General features: G+C 32.1%; 1 protein-coding gene and 1 long non-coding RNA gene across 3 annotated transcripts in view; both read right to left on the minus strand.

Moving 5' to 3' along the window:
• The window catches only part of LOC126890372 (guanine nucleotide-binding protein G(s) subunit alpha), a 149281-nt gene extending 130361 nt beyond the window's left edge, over positions 1-18920 (minus strand). The window contains exon 1 of one of the 2 annotated variants that reach the window (XM_050659250.1): positions 18287-18920. Coding sequence is in view for 1 of the 2 variants with exons in the window: in XM_050659249.1 (XP_050515206.1) it covers positions 18283-18317 (35 nt within the window). In the remaining variant the exon portion in view is untranslated. Of the gene's footprint in view, positions 1-18282 lie in introns of both variants that reach the window. The other variant, XM_050659249.1, reaches the window with a different exon arrangement.
• Positions 1533-1852, minus strand: LOC126890374 (uncharacterized). The gene is made up of 2 exons (XR_007700299.1): positions 1716-1852; positions 1533-1590 (listed from the first exon to the last, which is right to left on the minus strand). It is a non-coding gene; the product is annotated as an uncharacterized LOC126890374 (long non-coding RNA).
• Positions 18921-19861: the final 941 nt, after the last annotated feature.

The raw sequence follows: 19861 nt of genomic DNA on the forward strand, positions 1-19861 counted from the left end.
TTTTCTTTATGTGATGTATAAGTTTGCATGCATATCCTCTTCTCCGATGATTAGGTAAAGTGTATACGTATTCTAATACTCTTGGTACATCATGTTGTCCAAGTGGATCAAAGTCACGTTTCGATAAGAGTACAAATGATGCTGGTACTCCGCTGACATAAAAGATGTAGCAGGTAACTTTTGTGTTTGTCATCCATTGATCAATAAGTATATCATCTACATTTAACTGCTTAATTTTTCTGACTGCGTTCGGACCTCTGAACAACTCAATTTTTTCCATCTTGCTTCATCGATTGATTGAATGATACTGATTTTTGCTTTATTCATTCAATCATGTATCTGTGAATTTTGAAGGAGTGGGGGAACGTCATAGTATTCTATCGCGTATCTGTGAATTTTCCATGAGTGGGGGAACGTCATAGTATTCTACACCGAAGGTTTATATATCATATAAACGTTGTATACATTATTATGTTCCGTTTACGGAAGGATTAGAGTTAATAATAAACATAAAAACTAGATGGCAAATGTAGTCTCCTATATATTGAATAGACGATTATTTAACTATAAAAGTAAAATACCAACCTACATAATATTACCCTCCTTGCCGTAGATAAAATACAGTATGCGAATCGCAATACCATTTTTTTTTGTTTGGTGATTTTCATGATACTACCCAACTTTCCGTAGAAAAGACTTGTACATGAGATGTTTGCTGGTTTGGCCACAGCGTATGAATGGTATATGTTCATTGTAGGAATGTATGATTGGAGGGAGATCGAGGATGTTTGTTGGTCATACTGTAAGTATGGTATACGTTGTTCTAGATGGCTTGGGCATAGTTACATGTTGCAGCCGACAGGTGGCGATTTGTATGACGAGATTATCAACTGTGATAGGATGTTTGATGGATTGGTCATACTGTAAGTATGGTATACGTTCTTCTAGATGGCTTGGGCATAGTTACATGCTGCAGCCGACAGGTGGTGATTTGTATGACGAGATTATCAACTGTGATAGGATGTTTGATGATTTGGTCATACTGTAAGAATGGTATACGTTCTTCTAGATGGCTTGGGCATAGTTACATGTTGCAGCCGACAGGTGGCATGATTAGGCGAAGAACTGTAATAGACGTGGAATCCCCATTAAGTTGACAGGTCAAAATATCTCCAATAGCAACAAATATATCACCGTTTTGGCAATGTTGCCATGTTTCTCCTTTCCTTCAACGTCTGTTGCGTTAAAATCAATAGCAACGAAGATATAGTGCTGTTTTGTCATTGCTGACATCTTTGTTTTTATGTTAACATATTCAATATCCCCTCTTTTTCCAACAAGACCTTATTCACAAAAATTGAACTAATAGACACGAAGATACGATATAGTGCCGTTTTGGCAATGTCTTTGCGTTTGTTTTTCATGTTAACATATTCCTTGAACCTTCCACTTTCCAACAAGACCTCATACACGATGATCGAGCTAGTAGAAACGAAGATACGATATAGTGCCGTTTTGGCTATGCCGCCATCTTTGTTTTTTTTTTTTTGTGTTAACGTATTCGTCACCCCCTCCCCTTTCCGGTGATACCTCACACGTCACGATCGGACCAGTAACAACGGAGATATGCTTTAGTGCCGTTTTGGCTATGCCGCCATCTTTGTTTTTTTTTTTGTGTTAACGTATTCGTCACCCCCTCCCCTTTCCGGTGATACCTCACACGTCACGATCTGACGAGCAGTCGCGCCTCCACCACAAAAAGCGTCAAAAATGACCAGAATGGACCTTAAAATTTCTTATGGAGATTTACATGTAAAAAAGCGTCAAATTGCGCTAGAACTGTTGCTGCCCCTTTACTGGGCCACAATACCCAACTTTGGACGCAATAACAAATATCTAGCTTGATTTTTACCATAGTTATTTATAAATAAACAATTAACGATTTTACCTTATTTTGCAGTTTTCGAATCAACAAATTGATTTTTAAGAACTTTCTAGCAACCGCCATTTTAAAGCTTGTTTATGTTTTAAAACAAAGGTTCGTAGGCGCAAAATTTCCGGCCAATGCTTTTAAATGCATTCATTTTTTTCGAATCCTGAGAAAACTAATAAGTATTTTTGAAGAATTTAAACGCAGAATGAAAGATTACATTATTACCGAGGGCCGAAAGTTCCTGAAAACTATAATGTTCATTTTATTAAGTTGCATGGGTAAAAAAAGAATATTTAGTGTGATTTTTAATTTCAAATATCTCATTCAAAAGAAACTTTTTGTTTATTTTAAGAAACTTTCGGGCCTCGGTAATAATGTAATCTTCCATTCTGCGTTTAAATTGCGTCAAAAATATTTTTATTAGTTTTCTCAGGATCCGAAAAAAATGATTGTACGTAGGCTTAATGAAAAGCTGGTAAAAAGTATACTTTCCAGAAAAAAACAAAAAGTTCTATGACTAATACAAACCAAGATGGAATTTTATTTCTTAAAATCACATTTCCATTATTTATTAAGAGCAAAGAATTGAACGGATTCTAAATAAAGATCTCAATTTTATCGTCCAACTTATAGATAGCATATGCAGTGAAGGAGTAGAAAGTTATTAGGCTAGCGGCAGGCACCCACAAAATGACCACGTACTGACCACGGAGAGGTGAATGGCCAATTTTAGACATACTGTATGTTTTTGACGGTGCTGAAAACGAAAATGGGATTTATTTTGAATTTCATGTGGGAAACATTGTCAAAATCACAATTTTACGTTTTTTTTTGGGTTTACCTTGCTACAACTTTGTTCCATTTTAATTTCTGAAATTTTTACAGTATACAGCTATAACATTTCTGAAGACAACCGTACCTGTTTCAAGCTATAATTCTTACTCTAATAAAGGTTATGAATTTTTCAAAGGAAAAGGTGCGGATTTGTGCATTGCAAAGTTTAATCGCAAAAGTTGAGTGACTAAATTTAAAATATAGCATTTTAATCACGTTAAAATAGAGAGTACAAAGAAGTTTTACTTTTATTATCAACATTAGAAATCCCCAATATAACAGTTCTTTTTCGAGATACTGACCATGGGTGGTGAATGGCTAATTTTGGTCTTAGATTATGTTCTTGGCAGTGCTGAAAACGAAGATGAAATTTATTTTAAATTTTAGTTGGAGGAATATTGTCAAAACCGCAATTTTACCATAAAAATAAAAAAAAGTGAAATAACGTTTTTCTGCGTTTAACTCGCTACAACTCTGGTCCATTTTAATATTTTTTCTAAGGTTTGTACACTATATGTTGCTCACTTTTTTGAAGACAATGGTATCTGATTTAAGCTTTTAGTCTTATTCTAGTAAAAGTTGAGTGGCAAGATTTGAAATTTATCTTATTAATCACGTTTATATTAAAACATAGAGTACAAAGAAGTTTTCATTACAAATGTTTTATAGAAAAAAAAAATGGCGCAACTTTTAATATAGACGTTATACATCCAAAAAAATAAGGCTTATTTTTCGAGATACTGACCATGGGCGGTGGATGGCTAATTTTGGTCTTATTTTATGTTTTCGATGGTGCTGACAATGAAAAAGAGGTTTATTTTGAATTTTATTTGAGGGAACATTGTCAAAATTGCAATTTTAACCTAAAAATGAAAAAAAATGAAGTTACGAATTTTTACGATTAATTCGCTACAACTCTGTTCCATTTTAATATTTTTTTCTAAAATTTCTACAACATATATTTCACACCTTTGTGAAGACTATGAAAGCAACTCTAGTCTTTTAGTCTTTTTTGCATAAAAGTTATGAATTTTTAAAAATCGAAGGTGCAGATTCGTGAATTGCAAAGTTAAATAGCAAAAATTAAGTGACAAAATTTAAAATTTATCTATTTGATTACGTTTATGTTAAACCATAGAGTTTAAAAACGAGGTTTAATTTTTTCTCCCACCTAAAATTCAAAATAAACTTGATTTTCATTTTCAGCACCATCAAAAACATAAAGTAAGACCAAAATTAGCCATTCACCACCAATGATCAGTATCTCGAAAAATTAGCATTATTTTGGGGATTTATAACATAGATGTTAAAATTTGCACCATTTGTTTTCTATAAAACCTTTTGATTCAAAACTTTCCAGAAAACTTCTTTGTACCTACTCATGTTTTAAAAATAGTTCAATTTAAAATATATATTTCAAATTTTGTCAGTCAAATTTTTCAATTATACTTTGCAATTCACGAATCTGCACCTTGTACTTTAAAAGATTCATAACTTTTACTAGAATAAAACTAAAAGCTTAAAGCAGAAACCATTGTCTTCAAAAAAGTGAGCGATATAATATAGTGTACAAACTTTAGAAAAACATATTAAAACGAACCAGAGTTCTGCCGAGCTTAGCAAAAACGCCGTATCTGCAAAAATCTGAAAGAATTAAATTTTTACTTCTTTCTAGCCCAAATGTGCACATCTATCTTATTTGCTTACTAAAAATGACGTAAGTTATGCCAAAACATATTAAACACACCGCATCTTAAGCCGTATCTTGTGTAAATGTATACGAATATCATAGATAAAAATCGATTTTACTCAAATGTGATGTCTCTGTAGATACGGCGTTTTGGCTAAGCACGGCAGAGTTGTAGTGAGCTAAACGCAAAAAACATGATTTCATTTTTTTTATTTTTAGGGTACAATTGCAATTTTTACAATATTCCCCCACCTAAAATTTAAAATAAATTTCATTTTCGTTTTCATCACGGTCAAAAACATAATCTAAGACCAAAATTAGCCATTCACCACCCATGGTCAGTATCTCGAAAAATAAGCGTTATATTGTGTATTTCTAATTTCGACATTAAAAATTGCACTATTTTTTTTCTATAAAACATTTTGATCTAAAACTTACCAGAAAACTTCTTTGTACTCACTATTTTAACATAAACGTGACTAAGAAGCTAAATTTTAAACTTCGTCACACAACTTTCAACTTTTGCGATTAAACTTTGCAACGCACAAATCTGCACCATTTTCTTTGAAAAATTCATAATTTTTATCAGAATAAGAATAAAAGCTTGAAACAGGTACCCTTATCTTCAGAAATGTTACGAGTTATATACTGTAAACATTTCAGAAAAAAATATTAAAATGGAACAGAGTTGTAACGAGGTAAACGCAACAAAACGTGATTTTATTATTTTTTTTTTGGTAAAATTGTGATTTTGACAATGTTCCCCCACATGAAATTCAAAATAAACCTCATTTTCGTTTTCAGCACCATCAAAAATATACAGTATGACTAAAATTGGCTATTCACCTCTCCATGGTCAGTATCTCGAGAAATAAGTGTTTTTTGGGGGTGTTCCGCTCGTCTATATAACCTGTTAAAGTGATGGCACTTGTGAAATAACACTATGCGAAGTGGACGGGAGAACTGTCACCTGTGACATCTCAGCTTGTTTCTTGTTATTGGTCATAGAAGGTTTTATATTTTTTGGAAAGTTTGTTTTTTCACCAGCTTTTCATTGAGCCAACTTACAAGTGTGTGATAAAAAATATCTAAGATATTATTAATGTTTGTAAGTTAAAATGTCAGACCTTTTTCGAACTGTGTTTTAATAACAAATTTATTAAAATGTGGAAGAATTTTTTAATATAGGTACCTTAAAAATAAAGCCTCAAGGAACTGATTGTGATTTACAAAATACCTCTAGAGCAGCGTTTCCCAACCAGTGGGTCGCGGATGAATTTCAGGTGTGTGGCGACGTGGCTCTTACAGTAGCTGAGTAGCGTACAGTGACTGTGTTGCTTATTTTTTTCTATCATCATGGGTGAGGGATGCGTCGCCAATATGAAAAAACATCAGAAGGTGGGTCGCCAGACATAAAAGGTTGGGAACCACTGCTCTAGAGTCACTGTTTGGGCAAGTACAGTAGTTTAAATAATCACTCTCCCTGATAAACCAATTTGAATTACTTATAAATAAAGTACAGTAAGGTCTCGTTTTACGCAGTGGATATAAGTCAATATAAGTAGATAAGAGGTTATGTCTCTTTTGTTTACAAATGTTATGTTAAACTTTTTGATTCAAATCATTAGTTATTTGTTAAATAAATTGTTATAACTTACTGGGAGGGTCACATAGCGATTCCATCTATAGTTTGTGTTAATAATTCTTGAGTTTTTTCTTTTTTCAAGAATCAAAATTTTTTCTAACCTTCAAGTTACCATGTGTTAGAATTGGAGTGTTAAATAGTTAGTTATTACTTATTGAGAGTCACATTGCGATTCCATCTTTAGTTTGTGATCATTGTTCTTGTGTTTTTTCTGTTTCGAGAATCAAAATTATTCTAACCTTCAAATTACCATGCAGTGTTTAAAATGCAAAATTAATGAAGAAAATACTAAGCTTCTAACCAATTGTGATAGCTGCAGTAGAAGTATACATAAACTGGTTTGTTCTGGATTAAGCTCTTCAGAAATCCGGGTTGTCGAACTCAAGGGCCAGAGAACTCTCAAGTTCCTTTGTGAGGATTGCCAGTCTGGCTTGCTACAAATGCCTTCAATACTTAAAGCTATAGACCAGCTGCAGTTAGAGCTCAGGCTGTTAAAGGAAGACCTTAAAAAGCCCTCTCCCACTGAAAGTTCCACCTTAATCCCTGTTGCAGCGCCCAATAATGACATTTTTGCAGAACTTCATGATCGACAGAAGCGGGCAAGTAATATTGTCATTTACAACCTACCTGATACCAAACGGGATCTTGACGATGTAAATTCTCTCTTAGACTCTATTGATGTTGCTAATGTGAACATAAAAAACACAATTAGGATTGGCAAGCCAAATAAAAATGGTCACAGGGCTCTGAAAGTAATTCTCAATAGCCAAGAAGAGGCTCAACTTGTTATTCGTGCCAGATCTAACCTTAAAGGAAGACATATATACATAGAACAGGACCTAACAAAAATGCAGGCAGATGCTGAGGCTAAGGTTAGAGCTGAATTTAGAACACGAGTAACTAATGGTGATAAAAATATTCGTATTGTGTACCATCAAGGTGTCCCTAAGATTATTCAAAAAAACTAATTAGCTCTCCAAACACAAATAGTATCTCTGTTTATTACCAAAATACACAAGGTTTGAGAACTAAGTTGGGTGATCTTTTGCATAATATACCAGCATGTCAACATGACATATATGTCTTGACAGAAACTTGGTTACATAATGGCATTAACGATTCTGAACTGAGCTTTACTGATTTTAACATATATCGTTGTGACCGCTCTGCTAACACTAGTGTCTTCAAGAGAGGAGGAGGAGTGCTAATAGCTGTACACAAGTCAATACCAACTACTCTCCAAGTACCAGATAGTATTGAACAGGTCTTCATTAAGGTTGGATCCAGTGTTTTTAGTTTTATATTAGGAGCAGTCTATTTACCTCCCAACTCTCTGGCACAGTCGTATACCACTTTCTCTGAAACACTGGACTCGCTTGCTCTATTGATGCCCAAGTTAAGCCTACACATGGTTGGGGATTTTAATTTGCCTCATGTTCTCTGGCAAAATGGTCCCTTTAGTTCTGTTGCGACTGCAGGTGGAGCATCATTACAGGAAGTGTCTCGCATCCAGATTATGTCAAATGTTTGCAGTTTCCACAACCTTTTCCAATGTAATCATCATGTTACAATACACGACAGTCTCTTAGATCTTTTCTTGACAAATGACCACCTAGCAGAAACGGAGCTAGCAGACTTTTTTCTGGTTCCTCCAGTCGTTCATCCACCACTCTCATGTAACTTGACTTATGATGAACCTGGACTCGAGTTTGATGGTTACTACAGAGATTTTAGGTCTGCAAACTATCAGAATATTTCCTTATTCCTAGACCAGTTTAATTGGGACATTTTGTTTATTAATGCAAATCTCGAGTCTATGTTAAATATATTTTATGAAATTGTTTTTATAGCTATAGATAAATTTGTACCATTGAAGAAGTTTTCAGCCAGAAAATTCCCAATATGGTTCTCTCAGGATCTAAAAAATCTTATCATCTTAAAGAAAAAATTACACAAAAAATATAAGTCAACTGCTTCTTTGAATGACTATTGGGAGTTTTCTAGGGTTAGACAATTGTGCAAGGATCTGACTCGGGAATGTTACTCACAATATGTTCAGTCTACTGAAATAGCTATATCTTCTAATATCAAGAAATTCTGGTCTTTTGATAATAACAAAAGAAAAAATAGTGCTTTTCCTAATGGTCTTAAATATCTCGACAAAAATTTTAATATCAGAAATATACACCAAACTCTCTTCTCTTGATATCAATAAGGGCCCAGGCACTGACGGTATACCTCCTTTGTTCTTAAAGGAATGCAGTTTTAACCTTTCCAGGCCATTGTATTACATATTTAATTGTTCCCTTCAAACTGGTGTTTTTCCAGATTACTGGAAAGAAAGTTTTCTTAAGCCTATATTTAAAGACGGGGATAAATCTCTCGTCAATAATTATCGTCCTATTAGCGTCCTTGGTGTGATACCGAAAGTGTTTGAGAGTCTGGTTTGTGACTTTTTAACTCCTTTACTTGAGCCTAAACTTATCGATCAACAATTTGGGTTTAGACCCCATAGATCTACTGAGCTTAACCTATTAACATATGTAGATTTTTTGTTTGACTCCCTTGAGAGGGGGTATCAAGTGGATACAATTTACACTGATTTCTCCGAGGCGTTCGAAAGGGTGTCTCATGGTATGTTGCTCCATAAGCTCAGAATGATTGGTGTTGATGAACCCTTGATTTCTTGGTTTGGCAGCTATTTGTCTAATCGTAGACAGATAGTAAAAATTGGCAATTTTCTTTCCAAATCAATTCTTGTTCCTTCAGGGGTTCCTCAAGGATCACATCTTGGACCTCTTATGTTAAACATTTTTATAAACGATATTCAGGAATGTTTTTCTTCTTCTCTTTTTTTGTTGTTTGCCGATGACTTAAAATTGAGCTGTCTGATTAAATCTCCCAATGACTGTGATAAACTTCAATATGAGTTAATCAATTTGTTGGACTGGTGTACAAGAAATGGGATGAGTCTGAATCCATCTAAATGCAAAGCCATTACGTTTTCTCGATCTAGATCCCCAATCCATTTTGAATACAAGATTGGACAGCATTGCCTAGATACTGTATTTTTTATCAAGGACCTTGGTGTTACTTTGGATGCTACTCTACAACTTTCTGATCACTTAAATAATGTAGTCAACAAGGCATTTCAGATGCTTGGCTTTATCAGAAGAAGCACACAGGATTTTACTGGGGTTACTGCCTTAAAGACGCTTTATTGCTCTCTTGTCCGTCCCCATCTTGAGTATGCATCCTGTGTATGGTCACCTTTTTATGGTATGCATATTGAGACCTTGTGTCGTGTTGAGCATAAATTTCTTAAACAGATTGCCTTCAAATTAAACTTCGTGGACAACTACAATGATGCAGATTTACTTGCTACATTAAATATGCCACCCATCTCTATGCGTCATAAGAAGAGAGATCTTATTACTTTTTACAATATTCTGCACGGTAGAGCTGCTGCTTCTTCTTTGCTCAATAAAATTAATATACATGTTCCATCTAGACCTACCAGATCTGTAGCTAGTTTCCATTACCCTATACATGGCACTAACTATGGATTTAATAACTTCATTTCAAGAACTGCCAGACTAGCCAATCAATATGATAACATAGATTTCTTTGCAACCTTTGGCTCATTCTTGCGTCAGGTTTCGTGTACTCTTGACTTGAGTAATGGATATAGCTAACTTTTTGTATTGCATTGTATAATAATACAGATTAACTTTTTGTATAGATAGCTTTTTGTATTGCATTCGATATAGATAACTTGTTTTATTGCTTTGTATAATAATACAGATTAACTTTTTGTATTGTAACCGTAGATATAGTCAGTGTTAGGATTTTAGAGTTTAACATTATTGTAATTGGGCTTGCCCGTTGATAAATAAAATAAAAAATAAGACCTCATAAAAAAAGACTTTACTTGCACTGAAAAAGTAGGGATACGTTCCGTAGTTTTCTAAAATCACATAAAATGGTGGACGTTTGTCCATCAAAAATTGTATGTGTTTGATGTTTTTCTTCTCCATTAGGCCAAATAAAATCTTAAAGAAGGAATTAAAAACGTAGACTAACAATATTGAAATTGCAAAAACCTCTTCTAATGAAACATAAAACTTTATGACACTTAATTAAATGTTTCAATCCAGAAATCAAAATGTGCTGTTTATTATAAGTACTGCAACTTGAAATCAGCAACATTTAAACCCTTAAATACTTAAACATTTTTTAATTTCAAAACAATTACAGGTTATACCTTTCAATGCGAAACTCACATTAATGTAATAGCTCCATGCTACATCATGTATCAAGGGAATACCCGAATTACAAACCCTCAGATTAATGACATCTGGATGGGCATAGTTAATATTAATTATACTAGTTATTAATAATTAATAATAGATATTTTTGGATGAAATACAAACCGCACAACTTCAAAATCGTAATTAGAGACCTTACTGTATTTAATATGTACATCTACTAGTAGATCTATTTGAAATGTAGCACCCTTTAATAACTACACTGGGGTGAAAAATGAACAGGACAAAAATTATTCATTTTTGATGTCTCGAATTTCCTAAACCTGTTGTCCGATTTAAGTGATTTTTTAATATGTTACAGCCTTATTCTTTAGCAATATCGCTGTAATAATATTGTTGCTAGACAGGTACATTGTCATTGTATACCGGGTGGACCAATCAAACTGTGTTTTTTTTCCTCAAAGTTTGCAACCCCCTGTGGAATATTCTAGCATTTATAGAATACTGAAATTAAAACTCAACTATAGCCTCATATTTTCTTAACATTCTGTTTTTTGATTCAATCGCTTATGTTGGATAATAAAAAAGTTAGGTACTTTAACAACTAGCCATGTTTTCAATCAATACAGGGTGTTTTTAAATAAGTATGGCAAACTTGAAGGGTAATTCTACATAAAAAAATAATGAAAGTTTGCTTTATAAACCTACGTTCGCAAATGCTTCGTTTCTGAGATATAGGGTGTTGAAATCTTTCATACAAACTGACGATTTATTTATTGCTTTAAAACCGGTTGAGATATGCACATAAAATTTGGTGAGTTTTAAGACATAGTTATTGTACATTTTTTGACATACAAGTAAGAATTTAATGTTCACCATTGGTGTACATACGGGTAATATGACCTGTAAAAACATGGCTAGTTGTTAAAGTACCTGACTTTTTTATGGTCTAATGTAAGCGAATGAATCAAAAAACAAAATGTTGAGAAAACATGAGGCTATAATTGGATTTTAATTTCAGTATTTTATAAATGCTAGAATATTTCACAGGGTGATGCAAAGTTTGAGAAAGAAACAGTTTTATTGGTACACCAGGTATACCATGAAAATTTACCTGTTTAGCAATAATATTATTATAGCAATATTGCTAAAGAATAAGGCTATAACATATTAAAAAATCACTTAAATTGGACAACAGGTTTAGGAAATTCGAGACATCAAAAATGAACCCTTTTTAAGGTGTCTGGTTAATTTTGCACCCCAGTGTAATTAACTGCCACAATTCTAGGTAGTTATGTTACATGTTATTTGTTATTATGCAAAAATCTAGTTATTAACTTTTATAAATTACTAGAAAAATACGGGTTTTTGCAATTATCTCAGCCAATTATTGTTTATGTATTTTAATTTGAAAACTCTTAAAATTAAAGAACTTTTCATGATCTACAATCTAAATTTACGTGCATAGAAATCGGCCCACTTAAAAATTTGGTCATTTTTGATGTCTAATATTTCCTAAACCTGTTGGCCGATTTAAGTGATTTTTTGAACATGTTATAGCCTGATTCTTTAACAATACCACAATAATAATATTGTTGCTAAAGAGGTAAATTTTCATTGTATACCGGGTGTACCAATCAAACTGTGTTTTTTTCTCAAAGTTCGCATCACCCTGTGGAATATTCTAGGATTTATAAAATACTGAAATTTGAAACCCAACTCTAGCCTCAGGTTTTCTTAATATTCTGTTTTTTGATTCATTCTTTTATGTTGGATAATAAAAAAGTTAGGTACTTTAACAACTAGACATGTTCTTCATCAATACACAGTGTTTCTAAATAAATACGACAAACTTTAAGGGGTAATTCTGCATGAAAAAAATAATGACAGTTGCCTTTATAAACGAGATACGGGATGTCGAAATTTTTCTTACAAACTGACTATTTATTTATTACTTTAAAACCAGTTGAGATATGCGAATGAAATTTGGTGAGTTTTAAGAGGTTGCTATTGTGGATTTTTGACATAAAATTAAGAATTTTATATTCACAATTAGCGTGCATACAGATAATATGATCGGTCATATTATAAGTATGCTCGCTAATAGTGAATATTAAATTCTTAATTGTATGTCAAAAAATGGGCAATAACTATGTCTTAAAACCCACCAAATTTCATTTGCATATCTCAACTGGTTTTAAAGCAATAAATAAATCGTCAGTTTGTAAGAAAAAATTCAACATCCTGTATCTCATAAACGAAACATTTGCGGACATACGTTTATGATGCAAATGGTCATTATTTTTTCATGCAGAATTACCCCTTAAAGTTTGTCACACATATTTAGAAATACTGTGTATTGATGAAGAACATGTCTAGTTGTTAAAGTACCTAACTTTTTTATTATCCAACATAAACGAATGAATTAAAAAACAGAATGTTAAGAAAACCTGAGGCTAGAGTTGGGTTTCAAATTTCAGTATTTTATAAATCCTAGAATATTCCACAGGGTGATGCGAACTTTGAGAAAAAAACACAGTTTGATTGGTACACCCGGTATACAATGAAAATTTACCTCTTTAGCAACAATATTATTATAGTGGTATTGTTAAAGAATCAGGCTATAACATGTTCAAAAAATCACTTAAATCAGCCAACAGGTTTAGGAAATATTAGACATCAAAAATGACCAAATTTCTAAGTGGGCCGATTTCTTTGCACATAAGTTTACAACATTTATTTGAACATTTTTGTATGAAATGTTTAAGACGTTTTATAGACAAAAATGATGTTTTCACTTTAAAACAAACAAAGAAAAATTAGCTGGTATGTCTTCACGGAATTATCTTCAGCTGCCCCCCAAATACCTTTTAAAACCTTGTATAAGATTCTTTCATGTTTTTTTTTTCTCTACTGACTGGTGTACTATTGATATGACAATGAAAACTATTTTTTAGTTAAAATATGGCTCCAAAACATACATGAGTGTAAATAAATTCATGCCATAAAAAATAATTCAAATTTTGATGAAATATCAAAAATAAGTTATTGATAGTGATGTCAAAACTGAATCATACTTTTCAATCTCTACAGTACAAATTAAAGAAATATGGAACATAGCTTTTTAAGACACAGTGTTTGAACTGCATTTGAGATAGTGGACCAATATAAAAGTTCCAGACATTAAAACCAGAAATCATAGCAACATTAACATTGGCATGTAGAAAATATCTTTGAACTAGAGCCTCCTACTTCTATCTCTCTTTTTGGGAGTTTACTAAAATAGCGAGCCCAGCCGAATGAGCCGAAAGTACATAATCGGACTTAAGGGTCCGCACCGCGCCAAGGAATAGAACCGAACCGAACCCACTACCTACATACACAGACAAGGCGATTGCAGATACGCGGTACGAATGGGTTATTATTTTTATAAGTTTTTGGATATGTATTTAAAACATATAATTTAACCTAAAATATTTATTTTAATATTTATAGTGCTAAATATTTCATGTGTATCTATTTATGGATAATGATGATTGGCATTATACATAATATTATGTATATTGTTCTAAAGCTATTTTTTTGTGGCGTTTGTGTAATTTATTTTTCTAAATGGGAAATAAGCCACAATTTAACTTAAAAAATGATTTTCTTAACGTTTCGACCTCCACTCCGGACGTCGTTGTCAAAATACACAGTATTAATAAATTAAACAAAAATGTTGTTGCTTAGTAAAAAAAATATCTTCTAATAATATAATTTATTCTAACTCATTCATATCGGCAATTATTAGAAGATTTTTTTTACTAAGCAACAACATTTTTGTTTAAATTATTAATATTTTGTATTTTGACAATGACGTTCGAAATAAAAGTTAACAAAATAATTTTTTAAGTTAAATTGTGGCTTATTTCGTATTTAGAATAATAAATTACATAAACGCCACCAAGAAATAGCTTCCGACAATATTTTAGGTGAAAAAATATGTTTTAAATAGGTACGTATCCATAAACTTAAACTTATAAAAATAAAATAATCTATTCGTACCGCGTATGCACAAAAAGCTAGAAGGATCTGCAAATTCTGCAATCGCCTTCTGCATGTAGTCAGGTCGCCGGTCGGTTCGGTTCTATTCCTTGGCGCGATCGCGAGGCGGACCCTTAAATAGGAACCGGTCGTATAATAATTCTGACTAGAGGACCTGATTCTGACCTAGAGGTGGGCTAGAAGTATTTGCAATCATGTAACGGTAACCCATCGTAATTTTTACCTGTGATTGTGATTTAACAGAGCAACAAAATAGTCGTATTTTAAACTCCTAATTAAAAATGTTCAAAAAAATTCAACAGGTGTTATTATTTTGTCTAGGTAGGAAACAATTTTATTCAAAAAGTAGTTTTTGTAATGAAAATAATATTGCATTAATAAATAATTTCATGTTTTTTTCATTGTCTTAATTGTTATTAGAAAATCTAACAAGAGCATAGGCGCCAAATTTCGGGCCAATGCTTTCTCAATGCATTCATTTTTTTCGAATTTTAAGAAAATAATAAGTATTTTTGAAAAATATAAACGCGGAATGAAAGATTACATTATTATGGAGGGCCGAAAGTCCATTAGAATAAAAAAGTGTCATTTAAATGAGATATTTGAAATTAAAAATCACACTCAATTTTCTCTTCTTTTTATCGCTGTAACTTATTAAAATACACATTATAGAAGTTTTCAGGGACTTTTAGCACTCGGTAATTATGTAATTTTTTATTCTGCTTTTAAATTTTTCAAAAATACTTACTAGTTTTCTTAGGATTCGAAAGAAATAAATGCATTTAAATAGCATTGTCCCGAAATTTTGCGCCTACTCTCTTAAAAACTAAATACAAAGTAAACTTTAAATACCAGTATTTGCTACAAATACTTATTAGTTACTATTTGGTACTTTTAAATTAAAATTTCAGAATAGCAGCCTTTTAGCCTTTTTATAATTAACTCGAGTTCTTCAATCAGAAATAATTAGACCAGCTTTGGAAATAACCGTTCGCAAGGCACTGACTGATGTTCCAATGACACTAATTCGTTCTTGAGCTACTTGTGCATGATAAGGAAAAATATATTTATTTTCTCTCCGCCATTTTAACGAATCTTCATTTCGCGGCAACCGATCGCATTCCCTAAATCTTTGCATTTCTATTATTGCCCTGCTTGTCGTAGTGCCTCATGGCTGATCCTGCGATCCCATAATATCATCCGGATCTGCAGATGTTTTCTCATGTTCTAATAAAATTTGAGTCGTAAATCCTTTATCTTTTTGTTCCATTCCAAGTTTTTCTGCAATAAGAGCGATTCTATTTTCTGTGCTATTTCCGCATTTGTTGGATCCTTAAAAGGAATTAGTCGAAACCTTATTCTGCCAAGAAAAGTTGAAATCGACAGTTATCGATAGTTTAATAAAATACTCATACATTGTTGAACTAGTGTTTACGTACATATTTGTTATGCTTATAATAGCCTTAACAATTTCTTCTAGCTGAATAAATCTTTCCAACATATAAAATGTCGAATTACAACATGTGGAAACATCTTGCAGTAATTTGAGAGGATTCCCGTTTCCTGGATTTTTTCAAAATCTAAAAGTTTAGCAGTTGCTTGTAGAACTCTTTTTAAAGTGGCTAATGGTATTTATTTTGGTTAAATTTTTAATGATTTTCTTATATCACTTTTGATAACAACATCTGAGGTAGAAGTTGAAACGTCAATAAAATCATTTTTTTAAGTTAAATTGTGGCTGATTTCCTCATCCTTTAAGCCATCATTCACAATAAAGTTTATTTATTGTGTGTGCAAAGCATCCAAAAATTTTTATTTTCACATCATTTTGTACCACCTTTAACATTTTGTGCATTATAGGAAACAATAATGTATTAAAATTTTGTTTTCTACGTTCTCTAACTTGATAAGACAGCTTTATCTTACAAATATTGCATGATGCATAATTATCATCCACTTATATAAAAACGTTCCATAAACTACTAAATTTTTCTATTTTTGTTTGGCACTAATGGCATGGTATGCGTTCTAATAGCAAACCCAATTTTGTAATAGTGACCTAAACAAAATAATAATACGTGTAGAATTTTACGATGGTCCACAGTGGTAACACTTTTTATTAGGAGTTTAATATACGAATATTTCGTTGCTCTGTTAAATCGCAATTGAATTGGTCATTGCGAAAACAATCTAAGACCATATTTTGGGTAAAATGACGACGCTTTTCAACGCCATTAAATTTACATATAAATATATACATAAACATTTAAACTTGTTTTGCCTTTCAGAAAGATTCATTTATAACCCATAATACTTATACAGAGAGCACGTAAAGGTTGGAATAAATTAATTTTCTCGAGAATGGACAATTTTGGAAAAAAATCCCGAAAGAGGTCAATTTTTATTTTTAAATTACGACTTTTTGTCATATATATCATACTAGTGACGTCACCCATCTGGGCGTGATGACGTCATCGATTATTTTTTTAAATGGGAATAGGGGTCGTGTGATAGCTCATTTGAAAGGTAATTTAATTCTCTATGCAGTAATATAAACATTTACATAATTATTTATATAGGGTGTCCAAAAGAAATTGTTTTGAATTAAATTTATTGACATAAAAAGAAGGATGAATGTAATTTATTTAGTTCAAAATACATTTTACTGTTCTCAGAAAACAGAAAAAATGTTTATTTGGAAAATAATCATTCCTTTTCGCTTAAATCAAATGTTCAAACTGTTAAGAGGAAGGTGGGTGGCGGCTTTAATATTGAGTTTATTCAAAAAACAATATTTATTTGTCAAATAAACATTATTTCCTGTTTTTCTGACAGCAGTAAAATGTATTTTAAGTTAAATATATTACACAAATTCTTCTTTTTGTCAATAAATTTACATAATTCAAAAAAAATTTTTTTGGACACCCTGTATAAATAATTAGTTAATGTTTATATTACTGAATAGAGAATTGAATTACCTTGCAAATAAGCTATCACACGACCCCTATTCTCATTTAAAAAAAATTATAGATGGCATCATCACGTACAGATGGGTGACGTCACCAGTATGATACATAATATGATACATATTATGTCAAAAAGTCGCAATTTGAAAATAAAAATTGACCTGTTTTGGGATTTTTTACCAAAATCGTCCATTCTCGAGAAAATGAATTTATTCCAACCTTTACGTGCTCACTTTTAAAATATTGGATTATCTCGGAATATCCAACTATTAATGAAAATATTTTTACGTTTCCTTAAAAGTTTACACATTGTAACATGTATTGTTTTCACAATGACTGATTCAGTTACAGACAAAAATCACAATGAATAAAATATCACTATCGTAAATTAGCCCACCTCTAGACTCGTTCCGTTGATTTAAAACAGAATGAAATGGTAAATGTAGGCGGGCTTTTGCATTTACGTAGCTTAGTTCAGAATCCAGTAGTCGACTGAGGTATTGTACTTGTATAATATAATAATTATTTGAAAATATTTTGTTGGCCAACCGCCTAGAGCCGAAATACATGTATTGGCTATGATCCGTTTAAATATCGCTGGACCTGTATGTCAACAACTAAACAGTAAATTTTTGGCTAGATTATAGTTAAATCATATAAAATAAGACTTGTATATAGCAATTATTAATTTGTGATCTCTTTCTCTCAATTGTATTGATAAAATGATCTTTATTTTGCAGTTTTCATCTGTAAGTACATCTATTAACAATAAGTACTCATTTGGCTAATAAGATTCAAGCAATTGCAAATATTAAATCAATACATTATTCTAATGTAGGAAAGTGGTAATTTCATAACTTGTACACACTGAGTAATCCTAAAACAAATTAAATACATACCTACCCAAAAACTTATTCCTGGAGCTCCAAATCATAGACTTCCATAGCTGGGAGAAGAAAACATTACAATCTCAGGAGACGTTTCTCATGGTGAAAAATAGATTTTCGCATATTTTTATCACAAGCGCGTTCGCAAAATCACTTCACCGAAGGCTCGAATCAACTTTATTCCCGAGTAAAGAAAAAATTAAATATGTAGACTAAAAAATGGCTCCCTATAGTATTTTTACAAGCCCATGGACACTAGTTATTTTTACATAAATATTTTCAAAAATAGCCCACTTTACTGAGATAGGTATATATTAGTAGAATACAACACAAATCTACACAAGCATATTTTAAAAATAGAATCTGGCTAATATTTTATAGAGTCTAATCGCGAATCCTCTATCGGTCTTGTTAAAAACTATTCGATATACACCCTGTCACCAAATCGACTTTTCCTTTAAATTGCACTGCACATTTTACAACTACCGAACTGTTTTGTTGAGTGACGAAGATTGTGTAGTTAATTATTCTGATTGTATTGTTTCGCGTTTGAGATTATTGAACAGTGTTTTTTCAATATTTAAAGATTATCTTCGGAAGTACACAATTAACTTGGTTCGGTTTTGCCAGATGGGGCGCCACTGGCGCTGTCATCTCAATGATCGTGCGCACAACGGTTCCAAAAATGTTTCTGAGAAGCAGTGACGGAACGAGGAATTAATTAATTAAGGATTCCGATTCTTAATCGTTTAGTACCTGTCCTTCCTTAAAAATGTAAAATGACTGCAGGTTTTATTTCAAAACGGCTATATTATTGTCGCTAGATTATTAATAAATTCACCTCGCAATTTTTTACAGAATGGATCGATTTGCTTGAAAATTTGAGATGAGAATCAGTAGTGGATAGTCCAAGGATCAAAACTTGATGATGAGAATCAGTAGTGGATAGTCCAAGGATCAAAATCTATATGATGCCGAAAGGCTCTTTTACCATGGGGGTGGTTGCCACCGCATCTCGGGGGTGTAAAATTTTTATTATATTTTGACCGCAAAAGTTGATAAAAACATTCAATCTAAGCAAAAAATGTTCCATACATTTTTTTGATAAAATTAATAGTTTTCGATTGATTCGCTATATGCTCTGAGCTTCGCTGGTGGCGCTCCTAGCGGATTACTAGTTCAACTTTCACCGGTAATTTTTAAATTTATTATTTAATTGTTATCGCCTAACATTTACAACGCAAAAATTAATTAAATTATAATCGATTTTTTTAAGATTTTGCTAATCATTTTGACATTCTATTGATAAAATATGAATTTCTTACTTCGAATACTTTCACAATTATCGTGTAGATGGCGCTAAGATTTTTAGATTAAATTATAATTACATATTACGGAACATTAAAAAAACTTAAATTCAGTATTTAAAACGTAAGTATATTTAAGGTAAAAATATATACCACAGCTTTGACCAACTAATATTTTTTATAATTAATGTTTTTAATTTTAAATTTAAATTAATCACTTTGACATTTATGTCAAATTTCCGGTAAACGTTTACAGACTTGCCACTACTGGCGCTCGCGAATTT

Source organism: Diabrotica virgifera, chromosome 8, assembly GCF_917563875.1.
Source record: "Diabrotica virgifera virgifera chromosome 8, PGI_DIABVI_V3a".
NCBI lineage: Eukaryota > Metazoa > Arthropoda > Insecta > Coleoptera > Chrysomelidae > Diabrotica > Diabrotica virgifera.